This window comes from Sander vitreus, chromosome 23, assembly GCF_031162955.1.
Source record: "Sander vitreus isolate 19-12246 chromosome 23, sanVit1, whole genome shotgun sequence".
NCBI classification, from domain to species: Eukaryota; Metazoa; Chordata; class Actinopteri; order Perciformes; family Percidae; genus Sander; species Sander vitreus.
This window is the reverse complement of record NC_135877.1, coordinates 230,807-253,257: the sequence shown is the minus strand read 5'-3', so window position 1 is coordinate 253,257 and position 22,451 is coordinate 230,807. Positions and strand designations below refer to the sequence as shown.

The 22,451-nt window shown below is 42.2% G+C and overlaps 1 protein-coding gene across 1 annotated transcript in view; it reads right to left on the bottom strand.

The window, feature by feature from the left end:
• large1 (LARGE xylosyl- and glucuronyltransferase 1) overlaps positions 1 to 22,451 on the bottom strand; it is a 200,865-nt gene that overhangs the window by 37,582 nt on the left and 140,832 nt on the right. The window contains exons 7-10 of the mRNA XM_078242511.1: positions 18,931 to 19,035; positions 16,347 to 16,459; positions 11,372 to 11,497; positions 1,374 to 1,529 (exon numbers count right to left, since the gene is read on the bottom strand). Of these exons, the coding sequence (XP_078098637.1) occupies positions 1,374 to 1,529; positions 11,372 to 11,497; positions 16,347 to 16,459; positions 18,931 to 19,035 (500 nt within the window). The remainder of the gene's footprint in view (positions 1 to 1,373; positions 1,530 to 11,371; positions 11,498 to 16,346; positions 16,460 to 18,930; positions 19,036 to 22,451) is intronic.

The window sequence follows — 22,451 nt, the reverse complement described above, 5'->3', positions numbered from 1 at the left end:
GATGTAGAACTTAAGAGAACAGTTCTAACCTCTGCCAAAACAGCACAGCTTAGGGCTACATTTAAAGTTAACACTAAAGCAGCCTGCTTCTACGTGGGAAAAAAATGGCAGAGATAAACAGACTTACTTAGATTTGGAGGTTCCAGGTGAACTTGTGGAAGCCATTGCAGATATGTGATTATAACACATAGATCTGTGGAGCTGCGGTCTCTCCCAGTAGCCTATGCAAATTACCTGTAAACCACGCCCTCTTTGTCCCTCCCCTCAGGCCCCTCCTCCCTACGCCAAAACAGTGACAGAAAGTTGAAACTGAAAACCAGTGACATTGTAAAAATCCTGACAGCATAAAAAAACCTATCATAAAGCAAACAAATGTCAAAGTGAAATAAAATAATAGCATTGTGAGATTACTTTTTGATGTTTAGTTTTAGTTTTAGTTTTTCAGTGCCAATATTTGTTGTTTCAATGCCAATTTTGATTTTCAATACCACAGGTTACTGTCACTGTTCTAGCTCTATAATAATTTAGTTCTGTTCGACTTGTGACTAAAAGAGTATGTGTAGATTTAGAAAAACACGTCTTTAGAGACGGCTCTAGAGATTTACAACGTTCTTCCAACTCTGCAATCCTTGCCTCTTTTTTTCTCTTCAAATTGACCGCAAAGGAAGATCTCTAAGAAAAACTTTAGTTGCTTGCCAAATGAATGTCGGGTCAGAAACTGAGTATTGATTGATATAAACTCAGCCAGTTTGGCTCTAAACTCTGCATAAAACGCTACGTTCTGGAGAAGGGAGTTATTAAATTGCCACCTTCTAGATCTTTCTCCTAACATATCACAATAGAATGTAGTTATCAGCGCATTGTGATCAGACAGAATTGCTGGTTCTATTGCTATTGTGTGGAACATTGCCTTAAACTCACTAGAACACAAAATATAATCAATGCAGGAGTGGGTGAGGTGATGTGTGGAAAAGAAGGTGTAATCATCAGGTGTAAAAATTTATTTTGTAGGTGATTTACATCTCTTTTACGTAAATGTGACTCTTGTATAAGCGCTACATCTATATTCTTTCTTCTTAAGTAGTCCAGTAATTTAGCTCGTTTGATCGGCCCGTTTAGCCCCCTGATGTTAACTGAAAGGATTGAAAGTTCAGCCATCTTCAAAATATACATGCATACATGTCTCGTGTACCCTACCGGAATGGGTGTAATGCTTGTGATCTTCGTTCCACATGACCGTGACCCCTGTATTGTGACGGTTCTGCACGAATACACAAACTGTTACAGCTGTGCCTACTACAGTCGACTAAACACTAATTTAGTCAGCACTTAATACACACCACAACCAGAAATACAGAAGCAGTTCCACCTACGTTCTCACTGTTGTGGTCAGCCTCGCTGGGACATCCAAACAGCTCTCGTCGCAGCAGGTTGCCATCGTACTCCAGAAACGTAAGATAGAGATTCCGAAAAAACTCCACATGCTTGTTCTTTACTCGCAGCTTCTTGGGAGAATTCCAGTGGATCACCTAGGCAGAAGAACCACAGAGAGGAGAGCAGTGAAGAAGTTGTCAGGCGTTGGGACCACAGAAAGGGGAATTAAACTATCTCTGAAATAAAGGAGACACGTCCAACTGCGGCCTACATCGCAACTCTACAGCCTGACTGCTTTCTGAGACAAAGAAACGTGGCTTTCTTAAACAAAGAAAGGCCTGGCATGTAGCTGTAGCAGCCTGACATTTCAAACATCTATGAGAACTCCACGAAGGGAGGGGGTTTCAAACTGGGGAGGTCTAAAAACTACAGACGTTGTAGTTCACACCTTCTAAAACTGTGAATTCCGATTGGCTAAGCGGAACCTAAACGCAGGGTGGGTCCATGTCCGGTGGCCAGAATATATAAAACTTCATGTCACCACTGAACCATTGTCTTACCCCTGTGGCTTCGGTCGCTACAGGTGGCACGCAAGCGTTTGCTGTAAATAGCTTCATTTTCCGGAAAAGTGGACTATTTCTTGGTTCTGGTGAACATATTGGATCCTGTGAAACACGCGCCCCGTGTTTTAATGCCTGCAGAAGAGAGAACGACGTTTCTCCAGTAGAAGAAAATTGGACAACAAGGAAACTGCTTTTCTTCCCAAGTCGACTGAAACTGTTTTTCCTACTGCCTTTCTGGGGAGAGACAGTTTTCTCCGTGACTCGCTGACGAGCGAACGGACCCGTTTTACCTTGGAGAAACACAAACTAACGGACTGCACACTGAGTAAGGAGGCTTATTTGTTCTGGGCCGATGTAGAACATGTAGTGTGTTTTTATTAATGAGTGATAGAGTCCGGATCGGGCCAAATTTTTCTGTCCGAGCCCGGCCCACGTCCAACAGAGCCGTGACCGAACCCGGCCCGAGCCCGACAGGCATTAAGAAATTTGTGTCCGAGCCCGACCCGAGCCCGACCCAAAATCAAATTTTTTTTCTCATACTAATGACACATGTAGGCTACGTTTTTGTGTGGAAAGCCCGCTTTTATTAAGCAACTGTAGGAAGGCATTCGGAAATGTCAACAGATGAGCGCATCAGCGCACATGGGGCAACAAGCGTACGTTAATAAGTTGTTAAAATGTTCAATGTGTTAACCTTTCCTGCTTGCTTCGTTTCCGACCGTGATCAGAAAACCAGGGGAGACTCGTTACCACCAGGCCGACGTTATAAAATGAATAACATTGGGGTTAAAATCCCGTTTCTGGTGAGCAAATGAACAAACTTGGCTTTCAGTCTGGGGTTTATTTCGGACACCACACACACCGTGTACAAAACTTAAACTCATTCCACCAACTGCTCCGGTTGCATACAACATGTCTGCTTCCTCTTTCTCTATCTCTCTTCTGCCCACTTACCACACACACCCACACGCACTGAGCTCTCTTAAACGAGCACCATTTTACAACAAATGCCTTATCGTGCTGATGTGACCGAGCCCGACCCGAACCCGACCATAATTTCTAAATATCTGTCCGAACCCAGCCCGGCCTGTCGGGTACCGTCGGGACCCGTTGAATTGTCAGAGTTTATCATGTGTAGTCCTTAAATCAGACAAAGTACTTATTGTAGGTGATTTTAATATCCATGTGGACGTTGACAGCAATAGCCTTAGTACTGCTTTCAACTCATTATTAGATTCAATTGGTTTCAGTCAGAGTGTGCATAAGGCCACACACTGTTTTAACCACACCCTCAACCTTGTACTGGCATATGGCATTGATATTGAGGATTTAATATTTCCGCAGAATCCTGTATTATCAGACCATTTTTTAATAACTTTCGAATTCTTACTACCCGACTATACAAAATTAGATAAAAGCTTCTACACTAGATGCCTATCTGACAGTGTTATAGCTAAATTTAAAGAAGATATTCCAACAGCATTTAACTCAATGTCATGCCTTAATAATACAGAGGACCTTTGTGTTAACTTTAGTCCCCCCCAAATTGATAAATTTGTAGACGGTGTTACCTACGGACAACTTTAGACTCTGTTGCTCCCCTCAAAAAGAAGATGATGAAGAAAAGGAAACTAGCACCTTGGTATAACTCCCAAACTCCCAAATTAAAACAAATCTCGTGAAAACTTGAAAGTAAATGGCGTTCCACCAAACTGGAAGAATCTCGTTTAGATTGGCAAGACAGTCTGAAAAATTATAGGAGGGCCCTCAGAAATGCCAGATCAGACTATTCCTCATCACTAATAGAAGAAAATAAGAACAACCCAAGGTTTCTTTTCAGCACTGTAGCCAGGCTGACAGAGAGTCACAGCTCTATTTAGCCATCTATTCCTATAGCTCTGAGTAGCGACGACTTCATGAGGTTCTTTAATTATAAAATTAAAACGATTAGAGATAAAATTCATCACCTTTTGCCCTCAACTTCCAACGGTTCACCTTTAAACACAGGACTACTAGAAAGAACGACAAGACCTGACATATACTTAGACTGCTTTTTTCCTATAGACCTTCAACAATTAATGGTAAAAGTCTCTTAGACCCCATCCCAACGAGGCTACTTAAAGAAGTGTTATCCGTGGTTAACACTTCATTACTAGATATGACCAATATGTCTTTATTAACAGATTATGCACCGCAGTCATTTAAAGTAGCTGTGATAAAACCTCTTCTGAAAAAACCCACCCTCGATCCTGAAGTCAGTTATTGTCAGATTATCTACATAGCAATAGTTTGTCACAGTATCACAGCACAGAGACGGCACTGGTGAAAATGACTAACGACCTTCTAACTGCTGCCGACAAAGGTCTTGTCTCCATACTTGTCTTATTAGATCTTAGTGCTGCATTCAACACTATTGACCATACCATCCTGTTACAGAGATTGGAACATTTAGTTGGCATTAAAGGAATCGCACTAAGCTGGTTTAAGTCCTATTTCTCTGATCGATCTCAATTTGTTAATATTAACGATAAATCCTCCAAGTACGCTAAAGTTAGCCATGGTGTTCCACAAGGCTCAATGCTTGGACCAATTCTATTCTCCTTATATATGCTTCCTCTAGGCCAGTGGTTCCCAACCTTTTTTCCTTGGCGCCTTCCCACTTATGTCTAAGAAAAGCTGAGCCCCCCCCTCCGAAACCGAAGTTGAGGTAACTCTCGAGATATAGCCTTACTTTCTTTTTTGATACAGAGGAGTTATCAGCACTTTTACGTTTCTCAGCTATGTTTCATTCATAAAATAGTGATGCCGTGGCAGCAGGAAAAATGAGGATGATAGCAGCTAGCAGCTGACCTGATGACAGCAAAGGCCACAGATTAAGAGGTCCTGGAGGTTTGGCCTACTAAGTAGCCTGCCTACAATTTTAAGCGAGAACAAAAAATATAGTTTCTCCGGGAACCATCACCTTATCGTGGTGGAGAGGTTTGTGTGTCCCTATGAACCTGAGGGCTGTGTTGTCTGGAGCTTTGTGCTCCTGGTAGGGTCTCCCAAGGCAAAGTGGTCTCAGGTGAGGGGCCAGACAAAGAATGGTTCAAAAATCCTATGAAAAATCGAGGGAGGGATGAAGTGACCCTGCCCGGAGGAAGCCCGGGGCCCCCGTCTGGAGCCAGGCCCAGATGGAGGGCTCGTCAGCGAGCGTCTGGTGGCCGGGTTTGCCACGGAGCCCGGTCGGGCACAGCCCGAAAAAGCTACGTGGCGGACATCTCTCCATCCCATGGGCCCACCACCTGTGGGAGGAACCGCTGGGGTTGGGTGCGCTACCACATGGGTGGCAGTGAAGGTCAGGGGCCTCGACGGACCAGACCCGGGCAGCAGAGGCTGGCTCTGGGGACGTGGAATGTCACCTCTCTGTGGGGGAAGGAGCCGGAACTTGTGCGGGAGGTGGAGCGCTACTCGGTTAGATCTTGGTTCTGGAACCATACTCCTGGATAGGGGTTGGACTCTTTTCTTCTCCGGAGTTGCCCAGGGTGTGAGGCGCCGGGCGGGTGTGGGGATACTCACAAGCCCCCGGCTGAGCGCCGCTATGTTGGCGTTTAACCCGGTGGACGAGAGGGTCGCCTCCCTACGCCTGCGGGTTGTGGGGGGGAAAACTCTGTTGTTTGTGCATATGCACCAAACAAGAGTTCAGAGTATTCGGCCTTCTTGGAGACCTTGAGTGGAGTCCTGCATGGGGCTCCAGTCGGGGACTCCATAGTTCTGCTGGGGGACTTCAACGCGCACGTGGGTAATGATGGAGACACATGGAGAGGCGTGATTGGGAGGAACGGCCTCCCTGATCTAAACCAGAGTGGTTGTTTGTTGTTGGACTTCTGTGCTAGTCATGGGTTGTCTATAACGAACACCATGTTCGAACATAGGGATGCTCATAAGTGTACTTGGTACCAGAGCACCCTAGGCCAAAGGTCAATGATCGATTTTATAATCGTTTCATCTGATCTGAGGCCGTATGTTTTGGACACTCGGGTGAAGAGAGGGGTGGAGCTGTCAACCGATCACCATCTGGTGGTGAGTTGGTTCAGGGGGTGGGGGAAGACTCTGGACAGACCTGGTAAACCCAAACGGGTAGTGCGGGTAAATTGGGAACGTCTGGAGGAGGCCCCTGTCCGACAGACTTTCAACTCACACCTCCGGCAGAGCTTTTCGTGCATCCCTGTGGAGGCTGGGGGCATTGAACCCGAGTGGACAATGTTCAAAGTTTCCATTGCTGAAGCTGCAGTGAGGAGCTGTGGTCTTAGGGTCTTAGGTGCCTCAAGGGGCGGTAACCCACGAACACCGTGGTGGACACCGGTGGTCAGGGAAGCCGTCCGACTGAAGAAGTCTTTCCGGGATATGTTATCCCAGACGACTCCGGAGGCAGTTGCAAGATACCGAAGGGCCCGAAGGGCTGCAGCCTCTGCCGTGAAAGAGGCAAAGCAGCGTGTGTGGGAGAAGTTCGGAGAAGACATGGAGAAGGACTTTCGGTCGGCACCAAGGTACTTCTGGAAAACCATTCGCCACCTCAGGAGGGGGAAGCGGGGAACCATCCAAGCTGTGTACAGTAAGGATGGGACGCTGTTGACCTCAACTGAGGAGGTAATAGGGCGGTGGAAGGAGCACTTTGAGGAACTCCTAAATCCGACTAATACGCCCTCTATGGTAGAGGCAGAGCTGGAGGATGAGGGGGGATTGGCATCAATTTCCAATCCTGTTTGTAGTATTTATGGACAGGATATCGAGGCGTAGTCGGGGTGGAGAGGGGTTGCAGTTCGGTGGGCTGGGGATCTCATCGCTGCTTTTTGCAGATGATGTGGTCCTGATGGCATCATCGGCCTGTGACCTTCAGCACTCACTGGATCGGTTCGCAGCCGAGTGTGAAGCGGCTGGGATGAGGATCAGCACCTCTAAATCGGAGGCCATGGTTCTCAGCAGGAAACCGATGGAGTGCCTTCTCCAGGTAGGGAATGAGTCCTTACCCCAAGTGAAGGAGTTCAAGTACCTTGGGGTCTTGTTCGCGAGTGAGGGGACAATGGAGCGGGAGATTGGTCGGAGAATCGGCACAGCGGGTGCGGTATTACATTCAATTTATCGCACCGTTATGACGTAAAAAGAGAGCTGAGCCAGAAGGCAAAGCTCTCAATCTACCGGTCAGTTTTTTGTTCCTACCCTCACCTATGGTCATGAAGGCTGGGTCATGACCGAAAGAACAAGATCCAGGGTACAAGCGGCCGAAATGGGTTTCCTCAGGAGGGTAGCTGGCGTCTCCCTTAGAGATAGGGTGAGAAGCTCAGTTATCCGTGAGGAGCTCAGAGTAGAGCCGCTGCTCCTTTGCGTCGAAAGGAGCCAGTTGAGGTGGTTCGGGCATCTGGTAAGGATGCCCCCTGGGCGCCTCCCTAGGGAGGTGTTCCAGGCACGTCCAGCTGGGAGGAGGCCTCGGGGGAGACCCAGGACTAGGTGGAGGGATTATATCTCTAACCTGGCCTGGGAACGCCTCGGGATCCCCCAGTCGGAGCTGGTTAATGTGGCCCGGGAAAGGGAAGTTTGGGGTCCCCTGCTGGAGCTGCTACCCCTGCGACCCGACCCCGGATAAGCTGATGAAGATGGATGGATGTTTAACATGTGCAATTTTTTTTTTTTTACCTCAACCTCAAACCAGATAAAGACTTGCGCACCCCCTGTGATCTTTGCCGCCCCCCTGAGGGGTCCCCGGACCCCAGGTTGGGAACCACTGCTCTAGGCAATATTATTAGGAAACATTCAATTAACTTTCACTGTTATGCGGATGATGCCCAGTTATACTTGTCAATCAAGCCAGATGAAACCAGTCAGTTAGCTAAACTTCAAGCATGCATTAAAGATATAAAATCCTGGATGATCTACAATTTTCTGATGTTGAACTCAAACAAATCTGAAGTTAGTGTGCTGGGCCCCAAACACCTCCAAACTTCTATCTTATATCTAAAGATATAGCTACCCTGAATGGTATTGCCCTGCCCTCCAGCACTACTGTCAGAAATCTAGGAGTTATTTTTGATCAGGATATATCCTTTAATGCCCATCTAAAACAAACCTCAAGAACAGCCTTTTTTCATCTTCGTAACATTGCCAAAATTAGGAACATCCTGTCTCAAAACGATGCAGAAAAACTAGTCCATGCATTCGTTACTTCCAAATCCAGAATGCTGCAGCACGTGTTCTGACAAGAACAAAGAAAAGAGATCATATTTCTCCTGTATTAGCTTCTCTGCATTGGTTTCCTGTAAAATCCAGGATTGAATTTAAAATCCTTCTCCTGACCTACAAAGCTCTAAATGGTCTAGCACCATCATATCTAGTAAAGCAGGAGCACTACGCTCCCAGAATTCAGAGCTACTTGTGGTTCCTAGAGTCTCTAAAATTAGGATGGGAGCCAGAGCCTTCAGCTACCAGGCTGCTCTCCTGTGGAACCAGCTCCCAGTCTGGGTTTGGGGGGCAGACACTGTCACCACATTTAAGAATAAACTGAAAACCATCCTCTTTGATAAAGCATATAGTTAGAGAGTGAGGAGATCCAGAAATGCTTGTTACTAACCTAGCTCTGGGGAGTTTACTCCCCGGAGTCCTTATGTTTCTTTTTCCCAGCATATTTCCTTGGATTAGGATGGCACCAAGATCTTGGTTGCAGCTGTCGCCATGGTCCTGCTTACTACACCCTGCTACGCTCTGCGGTGCCCTGCTGCTGAACCTGCTATGTCCAGCCATGCCGTGCTGTGCCACGCTACATACTGTATTGCCCTGCAGTGCCCTGCTATGACATGAACTACTACAACTACCATGTTCTAGTCACTGTTCCATTATCTTTATTGTGACTATTACTGCCATCATGTGATTATTGTTCATCACATCCCCAACCGGCACCGTCAGACACCGCCTACCAAGAGCTTGGGTCTAGCCGACGTTTCTTCCTAAAAGGGAGTTTTTCCTTGCCACTGTCGCACTATGCTTGTTCTTGGGGGAATTACTAGAATTGTTGGGACTTTATCAATTATAGAGTGTGGTCTAGACCTACTCTATCTGTAAAGTGTCTCGAGATAACTCTTTTTATGATTTGATACTATAAATAAAATTGAATTGAATTAAACCAGTTGCATTCCACCAAAGCATAAACCTGGTTCTGGGATTTAAGCCACTGTCATTCTAGCCCATAGTCTTTTCCCCAGGTCTCTACCGACCCGACTCTTAACAGACACAAAATGCAATTAATATGTCTGTGCCACATGAACAGGGCCTTACGTGTCAACAAGATGCGTTTTCAACTCAGACATTGTTTAAATTCACCTACCCTGGTCCTTGTATCGATTCTGCCGGTAGCTAGCTTGCCCTGCTAGCTGATAGCCGTTAGCCGTTAGCTGCTAGCTGCTGTCCAGTGAGTGTATTCAGACAGGCTTCTGTAATAATCATCCCAATAACAATCCACGGAGCGGTGGTGGTGTGGCTATGTCCTCCAGAGGACAGGTCATGTCACGTCTTGAAGTGTAGTCCCCCCTAAAATAAACAGTAGTGCGGTAGTAGCTGTTAGCTGCCCTCCGGTGAGTGTGTACAGCCACATAGCCGTTAGCCGTTAGCTGCTAGCTGCTGTCCGGTGAGTGTATTCAGCCAGGCTTTTGTGATAATCATCCCAATAGCGGCGGTGGTGTGGCTATGTCCTCCAGTTACTGAAGGCTAGCTTTAGCTTGCGTTTGGAGCATCAAGTTCATCTGCCTGTTTCCCCTCTGTCTGTCTCGTTCTTTCCAACTCTTGTGAGGCTAGTTCTTCGTCTGTATACTCGGGTTCAAATAAATAAGGATGACCATCAAACTCAAAAGGCTCTTCCGTGTGTTGTATATCTGCTATATTCTCCATAGTTACGTTACTCCAACCTTCTTCCCTTATAAACAACTCCGCTCTTCACACACTATATGTTTACCTTTTCCTGCTACAACTGAATTCCCAGGAGACAGCGTGATGCTACAGCTAAGCTTCAGTAACGCTATTACTGTGCAAGCCACAGACATCGTTTATCCCGTTTCCATGTAGTTATATAGTCACTGTTATGATCATAACCACTACAGTGCTCAATTACCTATTTTGAGGGGGAAATAATCTAAACCTGATGATTACCTGATGATTATCACAGAAGCCTGGCTGAATACACTCACCGGATGGCAGCTAGCAGCTAACGGCTAACGGCTATGTGGCTGTACACACTCACCGGAGGGCAGTTTTTTTTAGGGGGGAATACACTTCAAGACGTGACATGACCTGTCCTCTGGAGGACACAGCCACACCACCGCCGCTTCATGGATTGTTATTGGGATGATTATCACAGAAGCCTGTCTGAATACACTCACCGGACGGCAGCTAGCAGCTAACGGCTAACGGCTATGTGGCTGTACACACTCACCGGAGGGCAGCTAACAGCTACTACCGCACTACTGTTTATTTTAGGGGGGACTACACTTCAAGACGTGACATGACCTGTCCTCTGGAGGACATAGCCACACCACCACCGCTCCGTGGATTGTTATTGGGATGATTATTACAGAAGCCTGGACGGCAGCTAGCAGCTAATGGCAAGCTAGCTACCGGCAGGATCGAGACAGGGACCAGAGTAGGTGAATTTAAACAATGTCTGAGTTGAAAACGCATCTTGTTGACACGTAAGGGCCCTGTTCATGTGGCACAGACATATTAATTGCATTTTGTGTCTGTTAAGAGGCACAAAGGCACTCCAAAACTTGCCCCGACCACTACTGTTTTAGCTCAGGGGACACTTGTAGTACGTAAAAAAAACATACTTGATTGGCTACCTCTTTTGATACCATGGTTAAAAGGGAAAAAGTCCTAGGCACACAAAATGTATTCACAACTTGCACACAGTGCTGGTTCAGAAAAAGTCACGTTTAGATGGCAGAAGGGTACTTTACAACAAGAGAGATGACGAGGTGCACCTGAAAGCACCATTAGTTTACCAGGTGCACTTGAATGTACCATAAAGTTCTGGCAGTGACATGCTTTACCATTTGTTGTTTGTTTACATAACTCACGGTACCTGAATTGCTTGCACTGTAATGCTAATGTATAGCAGTTTCCACAGAATTTTAACCGAAAGATTTCTCCGCCAATTTATTTTTATCCCATGTGTTTAATCTTATTCACCACTTGCCTGATCAGGAAAGTGAGTTGCTAGGTTTACTAGCCCGATGTGGCATTTTGCTTGCCCCAGGCAATCGGGCAATCCTTATTATTGAGCCCTAAAGAAGAACAAAATGTGTGTCTCTTTGAGTGTGTGGTTGGCTTGAGACTTTTGAATAATGTAGGTCAAGTCTTTTATGTCTAAAAGGTGACTGAGTGTAAGCATATTGGGAACAGCAGGGTTTCACCTTGAGGTCTGACACGTCTTTGTAGCATTTCTCAGAGCGGGTGTGGTCAGACAGCTGGACGTTCCAGAAGCAGGGCAGCTGGTGAACCAGGAAAGGGTTCTGTTTGATCACAGCGTTGAAGATGTCCTGCAGAGAGACAGAGAGAGAGACACACACACACACACACACACACACACACACTGAGCCTTATGCTTTGCCTTATGTTTCATCATCAACAACCCTGCACCTCACACATTAATCTCGTTATTAAATGACCACACAAAACAGACCTAAACTAAAGACCAATTTCACAACACAACACAATTTTTCAAATACCAAACAGTATGTCTAACATGTTTTTAATTCATGCTTTATTATATTTTTTTAAATGATTATTTTAATATAGTATTGTACTATTTTTTAATTTAGCAAATTATGACAGCACATGAATACCACAAGCACAGGGTGAAACATTTTTGCAGACAGCAGAGGATGGTAATGCATAATACATACGTATTTTATCCCTGTAGATGATGGTATGTATAGAGGGAGACTGGAGGGTCGGAACCGACGGGACACATAGGTCTGACTCGTAATTAGCCACTGATGCAAACACACCTGGATATTTTGGGTACATCCCAATTACCTAAATTGCATCCATGTTTCCCTCACTGGCATCTTTACCTTGCTTGATGGTTTGGAGTATGTTTACCCATATACACACTCTCCAAATATTACTTAGTTTTTTAAGTCCTTCAGTATGTTTAATATGTTTAAACTGTGACAATTATTTGCACATTTATTAAACATGTATTTATTTATTTTGAGCTCAGATCAGTCAAACCACAATGTGTAAATAACTTTACTGCTCAGACACTGAACCATTTCTACTGGCAGCAATAGAATGCAATGCATTTTTAAACTGAATATTTCTTTGTATCTGCATTTGACATTACAACTAACTACATTAGAAAGTATGGATGTCATCAGCAGGCGATCGAAAATGGCAGTGATACAAGTGGATTTTTGTTCAGATGGCGAAAAGGTTGCCTCAAAATTCTGTGTGTAAAATGCAGATCCACACACACGTAGAATTGAGATCCACAAATGCCTTTTTTTGATTCACAGATAAAAACTGGACTCACTAATGCCTGTTCGAAGTTGAAAAAGTTAGGAAGATGTTCACAAATGTTTTTTATTTATTGCAACTTGTTTGTGTATTTTGCAGATGTGTTTTATATTTGCAAATTATTTTGTGAGTTTACAAATCCTTTTTTGTATTTGTGGTATGTGGTTTATATTTACAGATTGTCAATCTGTTCACACACATACTATTGAAACACATCTCTCTCCATGGTCATGAGGCCAATGTCAAAACCAACCACTTAATGACAATTTAATGTAATGTTAACACATAAAGTTAAATAGTTGCTTTAAGTTTGATAATTAGCCTGCTATAACATATTTATGACAGTTTACGTTGTCCAGGTTAAGGTCAAGTTGTTATATCAAAGACATTGACAGGTTATAGTGTCTCGCTTAATGTTGTTAAGTTGTCATAGCACAGAGATTGTAGTCATTGTTAATGTCATATTGTCATGACACAAACCTCTCAAACAAAGCCAATTTAGCATTAAAAGGGTAATAATTACCAAATTACACTTAAAGTGGCCATATTATGCTAATTTTCAGGTTCATAATTGTAATTTGAGATTGTATCAGAATAGGTTTACATGGTTTAATTCAAAAAACACCATATTTTTGTTGTACTGCACATTGCTGCAGATCCTTTTTTCACCCTGTGTCAGGTCTCTGTTTTAGCGTGTGTCTTTGTGGTCTTTTAGAGTGAGACCTCGCAACTTCTGTAACATCTTTGTTGTCAGTCGCACATGCGCAGTAGCTAGGGATTACATGAGCTAGCTAGCTGTTTCTGCAACTTCGGCCTGTACAAGGCAGGATTAGCCAGGATTGAGGGCGCACTTCCAACTTTGTGTGGAATACCTGCAGAACAGGGACTTGTTCTATACAATTTATTTTGTAGATTAGGGTGAATTAGTGTGTGTTGTAGCAGTGTTTTGCCATTGAGAACGAGCTAGCATGCTAACGGTTAGCCCCCTAAGCCGCTCATCTCGGCTAGTGACGTAGAAAGCCGTGCAGATTTTGAACAGCTCACCCGGAGACTGAAGGCAGGACACATTCAGAAACCGTATCTCACTCAAAACAGCATGGATGTTTTTTTTTCAAAGTTTGTATGTGTGTGGAAGCACTAGAGACACAAAATAACACCCCAAATCCCAGAAAAAGTGATTTTTTCATAATATGGGCACTTTAATGAAAACCTTAATAAACATTTATAAAGACCCCCTTATGTTCATGACAAGTGTTGTGTCATGGTTATGACAGTGTCATGCCAATCTTATGCACACCTCTTCATATAAAGTGTGACCAAAAGTATTTATGCTAAAAAAAGACTTGTTAAATTATTCATGATACAGATTAAAAGGCAAATAACAGATCATGAAGAGAAAGATCTTTCTAATGAATGAAGAAAGTTGTTGAAAGGTTAATCTGATGTCTCCTCAGAGATCCCTACTCACTCCTCAGAGCATGAATAAGCCCATTGGAACAGACTTAATGATGGCGGACCAGAACCATTTCTGAGTCAACTGAAGAGTAAGTAACGATTAAATATAGCCCTTGAGTTGTGCATGGCCTTGATCCTGAAATGGTGAATTGTCTCATTGTTGGTTTGGACTGAAACAACCTGAGCAATCGTCTAAATAGAAGCCTGACTCTACTGTCTTGTTAATGTTTTGTACGTCTCCAGATGTTCAGGCTTTAATTCCTAATGTATGTCTAATCATACTCGCAAAGAGAGTATACTTCAAATTGCTTTGAGGAAATGTACTTTGGTTACATCTGAGGGACTTTTTTGACTTTGGGATCTTTGCAGGTTCACAAGACAAAAGTCTCAGTGACAGATTCCAGCTTCCTAATGGTAGACATAAAACTCCACAGCCACATAATGATTGCTGCGATAAAGAAGGCTGACAGCCCATTGTTGGAGCTCATACAACAGAAGGCAGATGGAATGCTCAAACGATTTCCAAAGCCCTGTTCATTTTCCATACTGCATACCTTGCAGGATTTTACTTAATGAAGGTTTAATTAAAAACTCATAAACGCACCTCTGATCTACAAGAGCTGGGAATAGCTCTGAGATAATGGAGAGACCCTTTGCCAAGGTCTCAGTGTCTGCCCTTACTATGTGAGACATAGAACACTGCACAATTTAAAGTGTAACTCAATTGGATGAAAAAAGTCTAACCAAACCTTTGTACAACTTTGACATATAAATTAAGTGTCAGATGAAAATAGAGGCATACAATGTATGTAAAGTAGTTTAGTTTTTTAGCTTTTTAATTAAAGCTGCTGTGGGTCCCTTGCAAAAGATCAAAAGAACATAACAGTAGCACAACCCAAACACATCCACCAGCAGCAGACTCTCAGTTCAACTGTATTATACATTATTTCTGCTGAACCAGGAAAAGTGCTCATTGTGGCTGCTTAGCCAGGTGCCTCCTCCTACAGCACACAGCCAGGAACCTGGGATTTACCTCCATATTGGATGATGCTGTAAATCACTATTTAGGTTCAGTGTTATTGCAGAAAGTAGTAGGGCTGGGCGATATAGCTGAAAAATGTATTATGATAAAATGTTTAATTTCAGTCAATATCGATAATTATTGACAGTTTTTAATGACCTGGTTTTTAATAATTACCAGGAGAAAAAAGGTTGAATATAACCACTTTATTTACTAAGGCACACAGGTAATATTTTAATATTGAAGGGGATTTTCAGAGTTTTTTGCAACAGAAAGTGTAGCTTTGTGTTATCTAAAAGATTTTCAATTGTGGATTTTCCGATTGTGCCAATGAAATGCTGAGCTACAGCTTTTATAGAGCTTACATTTGGATACGGACAGTCAGACAGGCTGAAGTTGTGGCTAGTTGTGCTACAGCTACAAATGGATCCTAACACTCCGGTCTATACACTGTGCGTTGTAGACCATCGGGTCTGCATTGACCGTTTTGACTGGGATGACTACTGCCAGCCAAAAAGTTAAAGAAATCCTATACCAAAGAACATTTACCTAAAGAAAAATGCTGTTTCAAGAGTGGACAGTTGCAGACAGAGCAGCTAAAGTTACTGTATTGACCTGGCATCAATATGTTACACACAAAAGCCTGGCGATAATGGCAACTTATCTATCTCTCCATAATGTTGTCAGACACTCACTTTAGGAAAGAATTTTGACGGTGCGCATTGGCCCTATAGGGTTAAGTTGCAGGCTGGTTCACGGCTGTTACAGTGTTCTCGCTCAATACTGGACCAATGTTAACGATTTTTGTCACTTAGACACCAGCTTGTCTTTGCCAGACCTTCCTCTACAGTGCTGCGTAAGAGGGTCTGGCTTAGTCCACACAGTATTCTGGGATGGGAGACAAACTTGCTCTGGTTTATTGACATTTCTCTTTAAACTAATCACAATCGTCTTGGACGGTGCAGAGCCGCGGTGCCGCTGCAAAATAGCCTCAGGAAGGAACTTGTTTTGGTGGAACGTGTATGTAACACAAAGAAAGTGGAAGGTAATGGATATCGGGCAGAAACGAGTGTGATCAGGCAGAATTCCCGGCGGCAATGGAGTAATCCCGGAAGTGGAACGTCGTGAAATACTTAGACACAAATGCATTAGAAAATAGGGTCCAGGTTGAAAAATCCAGAAATTCCCCTTTAATACAACAATGAAAAGGGTGGTAGCGGAGATAAAATATTGTATGTTGTTGTATGCCCACTCTTGGTTGGGGTTAGGTTCTCCTGCACAGTTTAAACCCATCCACAGCATGTGAGCGGAGCAGGATGATTTTGGATGGAGAAACGGCTAATTTGAATTACCATGTCTGAGGTGTGAGGATGTGTGTGTGTGTGTGTTACCTGGTCTGCCAGGGAGGTGGACAGCATGCTCATTAGTTCTCTCTCTGCAGTCAGTCTCCACATCTGCTCCCATCTCAGCTTTCGCAAACGATCCAGGAGAAGCAAAATCACCCCTTAAAAGCACACACACACACACACACACACGGTAGCTTAAGAAACAGAGAGATTATTATCAGCTGCCTGGTAAAGGTGATAAAGTCCCATCATGAGGCTCTGAATCACATCCTTGTGTTTTCTGAGATAAAGCTGCAGACTTAGAGGTTAAAGACTGACCAACGTTGGATGAAGACAACATTTTAAAATCCTCCTGGAAACACAAATATTCTTAGAAAGTCATGCTGCTTTTCTCTGCTAACTTTCTCCCACAACAAATGAAAAAACAAAAACTTCTCAGTTCCCTGGCTAATAAAATCAATATTCTGGGGTGCTACAAATAAAATCAAGCAGCCAGTTTTCAGAGGGAGGGACATGGGCATAATGTTTTTGCAAATCGGAACAAACAAACCATCTTTCACACCCCGCTATGCTCTGTTGCCACGACCATGGTCACAAAGCCAACCAGCCTCAGCTGAACTGGAGGCTTTCTCTCAAATTGCTGTTCTGTGTAAACACATGGCTTTCTATTTCTGAGATCTGCTGTTCAGTCATTCTGACAGGCAGTTTAGGAACAGAACACTGAACCTTTACAAAGCAGATGTGTTCAGGTGAGTTTTACACAGCTCCCACTGAAATGTGTTTGCTGGGAAATTCACACAAACTGCTGCAGCAAGTCGTGCTGTTTGTTTTGGACTATAGTCAATAGAACGATTATCCTCCAGCTCCAAATAGAACAGAGAGAGCTAGAAGTCTCCTGAAGAAGACCTGCTGGATTTTAAGGAGGAAAAAATATATAGGCAGGGGAAAATAACAATGTGTAATGGAATTCAATCAATTCCACTATCAGATTTTTGAAGATGTTTTTTTCATTCAACTTTTAACACGCCTGTATTATTCATCAATGCCTCTGAAAATGTACTACATTCTTGCAAGAAAAGAAACTGCCTCACTGCTTCTTTACGTTCTCTATTTGGCTTTGAAATTACTATGGACTGACAAATCACAGTTTAAACCTCTTAAATCTAACCACTTAGTAGACTGCAGGGCGCTCAAAGAAAAATGCAGGAAAAACTCAATATTTAGAGCCCATTTGCACCAGTTCAATAATGATCGAGGGTCACTGACACTTTTCTGGACTGGAAAACAAATTCAACATCCAAGTTGCAACAATATTCTCCCGTCATGTACTATTGTGGGGACATCGACTAAATGGAAGTTTGAAACATTTTATTCTTCTTTTTTTGGGACCAAAACTATTTCAAATGTAAATACTTTATTTGGTTTCTGAATTATACTATTTTAACCTCCATCCATCCGTCCATCCATCTTTGTCCGCTTATCCGGGGTCTGGTCGCGGGGGTAGCAGCTCCCTTTAACCTATGTTACGTAAATAGCTGTTAGTTCAAGTTTAAGTATTATTAAAGGGAAGAAGGAAGCTTTAACATTACAGGTGATTCCAAACTTTTGAAAGGCAGTGTACATGTCATTTTATAGCAAGATATAATAACAAGATAATATAAATTGTAATATAGTACGTTTTCTGGAAAATCAATTGAGAAACTGTATGCATACAGTAACCAGACACACGTTTGTTTTAATCATCTGAAATGATTCCCATGAAACAGTCCTGCTCATTGATTTTACAACATTGCCCACAACCAGAAATATTAAAGAGAGCACTAGCACAGTACAAACAATCTGGTAAAATCACTGACTTTTGACAAATAGATATTGTCTCATGGTGGATATCGCCATTTTGGCCATCACTATGCCATAGTATACTGTTTTTGCATTTAGTACACAAGGATAATGTACTTTACCATTTTGTGCTAGCAGGAAACAATATAATATGTAGGTTGACACTGTCAAACAGTGATTTTGGAATACCACTGCTGACGGATACATGAAGAGGAAGCTATATAATTTCCCAAAGATTTAATACAGCAATTTCCACTGAATGAGTCGGCGACAAGTTGCAAATGTCCACAGGAAGTGTATTAGAAGCAGAATGTCTCCCAGCAGTCTATTGTTCAGCAGACATTTCCAGTGTTGTTTTTGAGTTGTTTACTAATCCTTTTGGTATTTTCCAAGCATATTGACAACTTACAGCTTCTTCATGATCGATGTGGTAACAGACATTGTGGCTGTATTGCCTGGTCTGTATTTTCCTGAAAAGTGAATATTATCAGAAGGAAACCTGCAGCATTTATTCTCCTGCTTTACATACTTCACAGGCAAAGAGACAGAAACAAAGAAAAGTTGAAGTCAATAAATAAAAATGCACCATTAGATATTCATTACATGTCAACTGTCTATTTGTGTATACATTCACAAGTAAATATCACACAAAGCTGCGAGCTACATTGGCAAGACTCTACAGTGGCAGTAAAATGCCTCCGGCAGCCGCTACAGAGCAGAATGCAATGCAACCATATCTAGAAGGCATTGGAGGTTTTCTGAGATCTGACGTGCTCCTGTGAAACCTCACCAGTGTTGAAGCCTCTGCTCAGAGCCGGCCAGGGTCGATGGTTCTTCCACAGGTTCCCCAGGTACCAGTCACTCTGGTTCTCCACCAGACCAAGAACCTGCTGACCTGAACATAGCAAACACAACACCGTTACTGCTTTTTCACATTCTCTACATCTACATATTTTCTCTGCAGCTTTCATTTATTTAACTAGAGTTTATTTTATTGTACGCTTTCTTTAATTTATTAATTGGTACTAATGTATTGTCTCCTGGGGCTTTTGGCTGAAGTAATTTGGTGGTTTTCCAAAAACCAATGCTGAATATCTTTAATATGTGTACCTCTAACTCATTGTACCCCAAAGAAACTCAACTGTATACTACTGACTTACTGTGTACTTCTATTTCAGAGGAACTACATTTACCTGACAGAGAAATGTTACTGTTGTTGTAAATGTTACAAAATATAACAATTTAAATGCAATGCATTATAATTCATTAAACTATCCAGCATTATATTAGAGTTTAAAGCTCCACCCTTAAACAAATGTTAAAGGTCCTATGACATGCTGCTTTTTGGATGCTTTTATATAGGCCTCAGCGGTCCCCTAATACTGTATCTGACGTCTCTTTCCCAAAATTCAGCCTCATAAAGTGAAATTGTCATGCCATGGGACCTTTAAGTAAAGTTAAAGGCATAATATGCAATAACTTCCTAAAAAGCAATGTATAGACTAATACAAAAGTAATCCCACTCAATTATCACTTATAACCCACTAGAAGTTTGTGGTGGTGTCTGTATCTGCAGAGACCCTGCCCTCTGCCTGGATTTTCTCTTTTCTTCTTATTTTGCTGATTGCAGGATGTTAATGGGCATCAAAGACAAGATTAACTGACACAGACACAAACACAGACAGGATGACGCTCTGCATTCACTCATAATCGGATGTGTGGCTGTTACGCGGTGGAGACAAACATTTTGGAAGACAGATTCCTAGGCGAAAAAACGTGGGCAACGTTAACCAGACCACAAGGAAGCTGGAATATGGCGCTTAAGAAAAATACAATCCTACCCGATGAGGTGGAGGAGATCAAGAAATCTCTGGACTTTTTGTCGGCGGAGATTTCAACCGTTACAGAGCAACAGAAGAAAATCATGGATCTGATGGGTGAAATACAAACGCTAAAGAGGCAAAGTTTGGAGAGCGACCGAAAGATCGCTTTTCTGGAGACTCGAGTTGCTGACCTCGAGCAATACTCCAGAGTTAACGATGTGGTTATCAGCGGCCTGAGAACCAAACACCGGAACTATGCCAGGGTGGCTGCGGACGCTGGGCAAACCGCTGCCGGAGTGAGTGAAGCCTCAGAGGAAGAGAAGGAGTCGCTGGAACAACAGGTGATTTGCTTTTTGGACAACAAAGGCATCTATGTGGACAGTGGGGACATTGAGGCTTGTCATACCCTGCCAAGCAAAAACAAAATGGCCACTCCATTGATAATAATCTGGTTCATGAATAGCAAGAAAAAGTCAGCACTCCTTAGACAGGGAAGGAAATTAAAAAGGGACCAAAGTTTACATCAACGATCACCTCACCAAAAAAAATGCTGACATCGCCAGGATAGCATACTCAGAAAACAAAACAAGATGCAGGCAACATGGTCAAGAAATTGTAAAATATTCATCAAACTACATAGGTCGACACCTGAGGCAGCAAAAGTGCTTCTCATCAGGGACATCACCGAGCTGGATAAGTTGGAAGAAGGAATGAATCAAGAGCAACATTGGCCTACATAAGGTAACTCGATACAAACTGAACTGAACTTATCAAACACAATGATCATGACAAACTTGGACAGAAATTCATCTGCTACATATGAACAACTGAACTTGGAAACTTTCAAATACACAGAACATAAACCACAAGATATTGAAAATGACATTGATCCAGATAATAACTTTTACATTGGTACTCACAGCCAGTGTGAATATTACACAGTTGAGCAGTTCAAAAAATACATAAAAATGGATGGCACAATATTAATAATAAATTTTAACAGCAGGAGCCTTATCACAAATCTTTCAAAAATCAAACAGTGCCTAAAACAAGTGGAAAAAAAATTCACAGCAATTGCCATAACCGAGATTTGGCTCACGGTAGAACATCAGGAGTGGTTGAGATTAAGGGATACAAACTGTTTTTCATCAACAGGAAACAATCAAAGGGTGTGGGCCCCCCCCACACCCTTTGATTGTTTCCTGTTGATGAAAAACAGTTTGTCATTTTGGACATATAAATGTCATTATATATTGACAAAAGATATCAATGTAAAATAGTTAATAAAATGTCTTTTGTTTTAGATACAATCATGGAATGCATCACAGTACAAATTGAAATGGGAAAATCTAAAAACACATCTAATTAGCTGCATTTATAGGAAACCGGGATCAAATATTGACATGTTTAAGGAAAAAATTACAGAAATATTCAGTAATAGCGATAACAAAAAAATGTTTTTTATCTGCAGAGACTTTAATATTGACTTGCTCAACCCACAAGAACACAATAACACTACAGAGTTCATTAATTTGATGTACAGTACCGGTTTATATCCCTCAATCACTCGACCAACCAGAATTACAACAAATAGTCCTACACTAATTGATAACATATTTACCAACGCTATTGACAATAAAGTTGAAAGTGGACTAATAATAAACGACATCAGTGATCATCTGCCAGTTTTTGCAAACATACATAGCTACACTAAGACCAGGACACTGCAAAATATACACAATGACCAGACACAGAACTCAAGAAAACATCAATATATTCAAAGAGGATTTCATGAAACAAGACTGGGGCAAAGTGTACGTAGAAAATGCAAATGAAGCCTATGATTAATTTTTGACTGTTATAACTGTTTATAAAAAAAACTGTCCTCTTGTAAAGAAAGAAGTAAAACAGAAATCGGATTAAAAAAAACCTGTGGATAACTAACGGAATATTAAATGCATGTAAGAAGAAAAATGTATTATATAAAGAGTTTTTAAAGAAGAGGACTAAAGAAGCAGAAAAGAAATATAAGATATACAAAAACAAACTGACCAGAATCATGAGAAGCAATAAAAAGAATTATTATAGTAAACTACTGGAGGACAACAGAAGCAATATAAGAAACACCTGGATGGTGCTGAATGAAATTATCAAGAAAAAAAAAAGGCAAAACAGGAGAGACTAACTATTTTTTGACTAAAAATGATAGAGGTTAAGGATAAACTTGGCTGCAAATGAATTTAATGATTTATTTTGTTGGAGTTGGTCCAGTTTAGCTGAGGAGTTTGCAAAGACTGGCAGTATAAATTATGTGCTAAGCAAGAATGTAAATATTATCTATGTTTGTTAAGGGAACTGATAAGAAAGAAATGATTGAGATTGTTAAAACATTTAAGAGTAAAAAGTCCACAGACTGGAATGGCATTGACATGTTTATGGTCAAAAGTATTATTGATTGTGTTGTGAAACCTCTAACACATGTATGTAA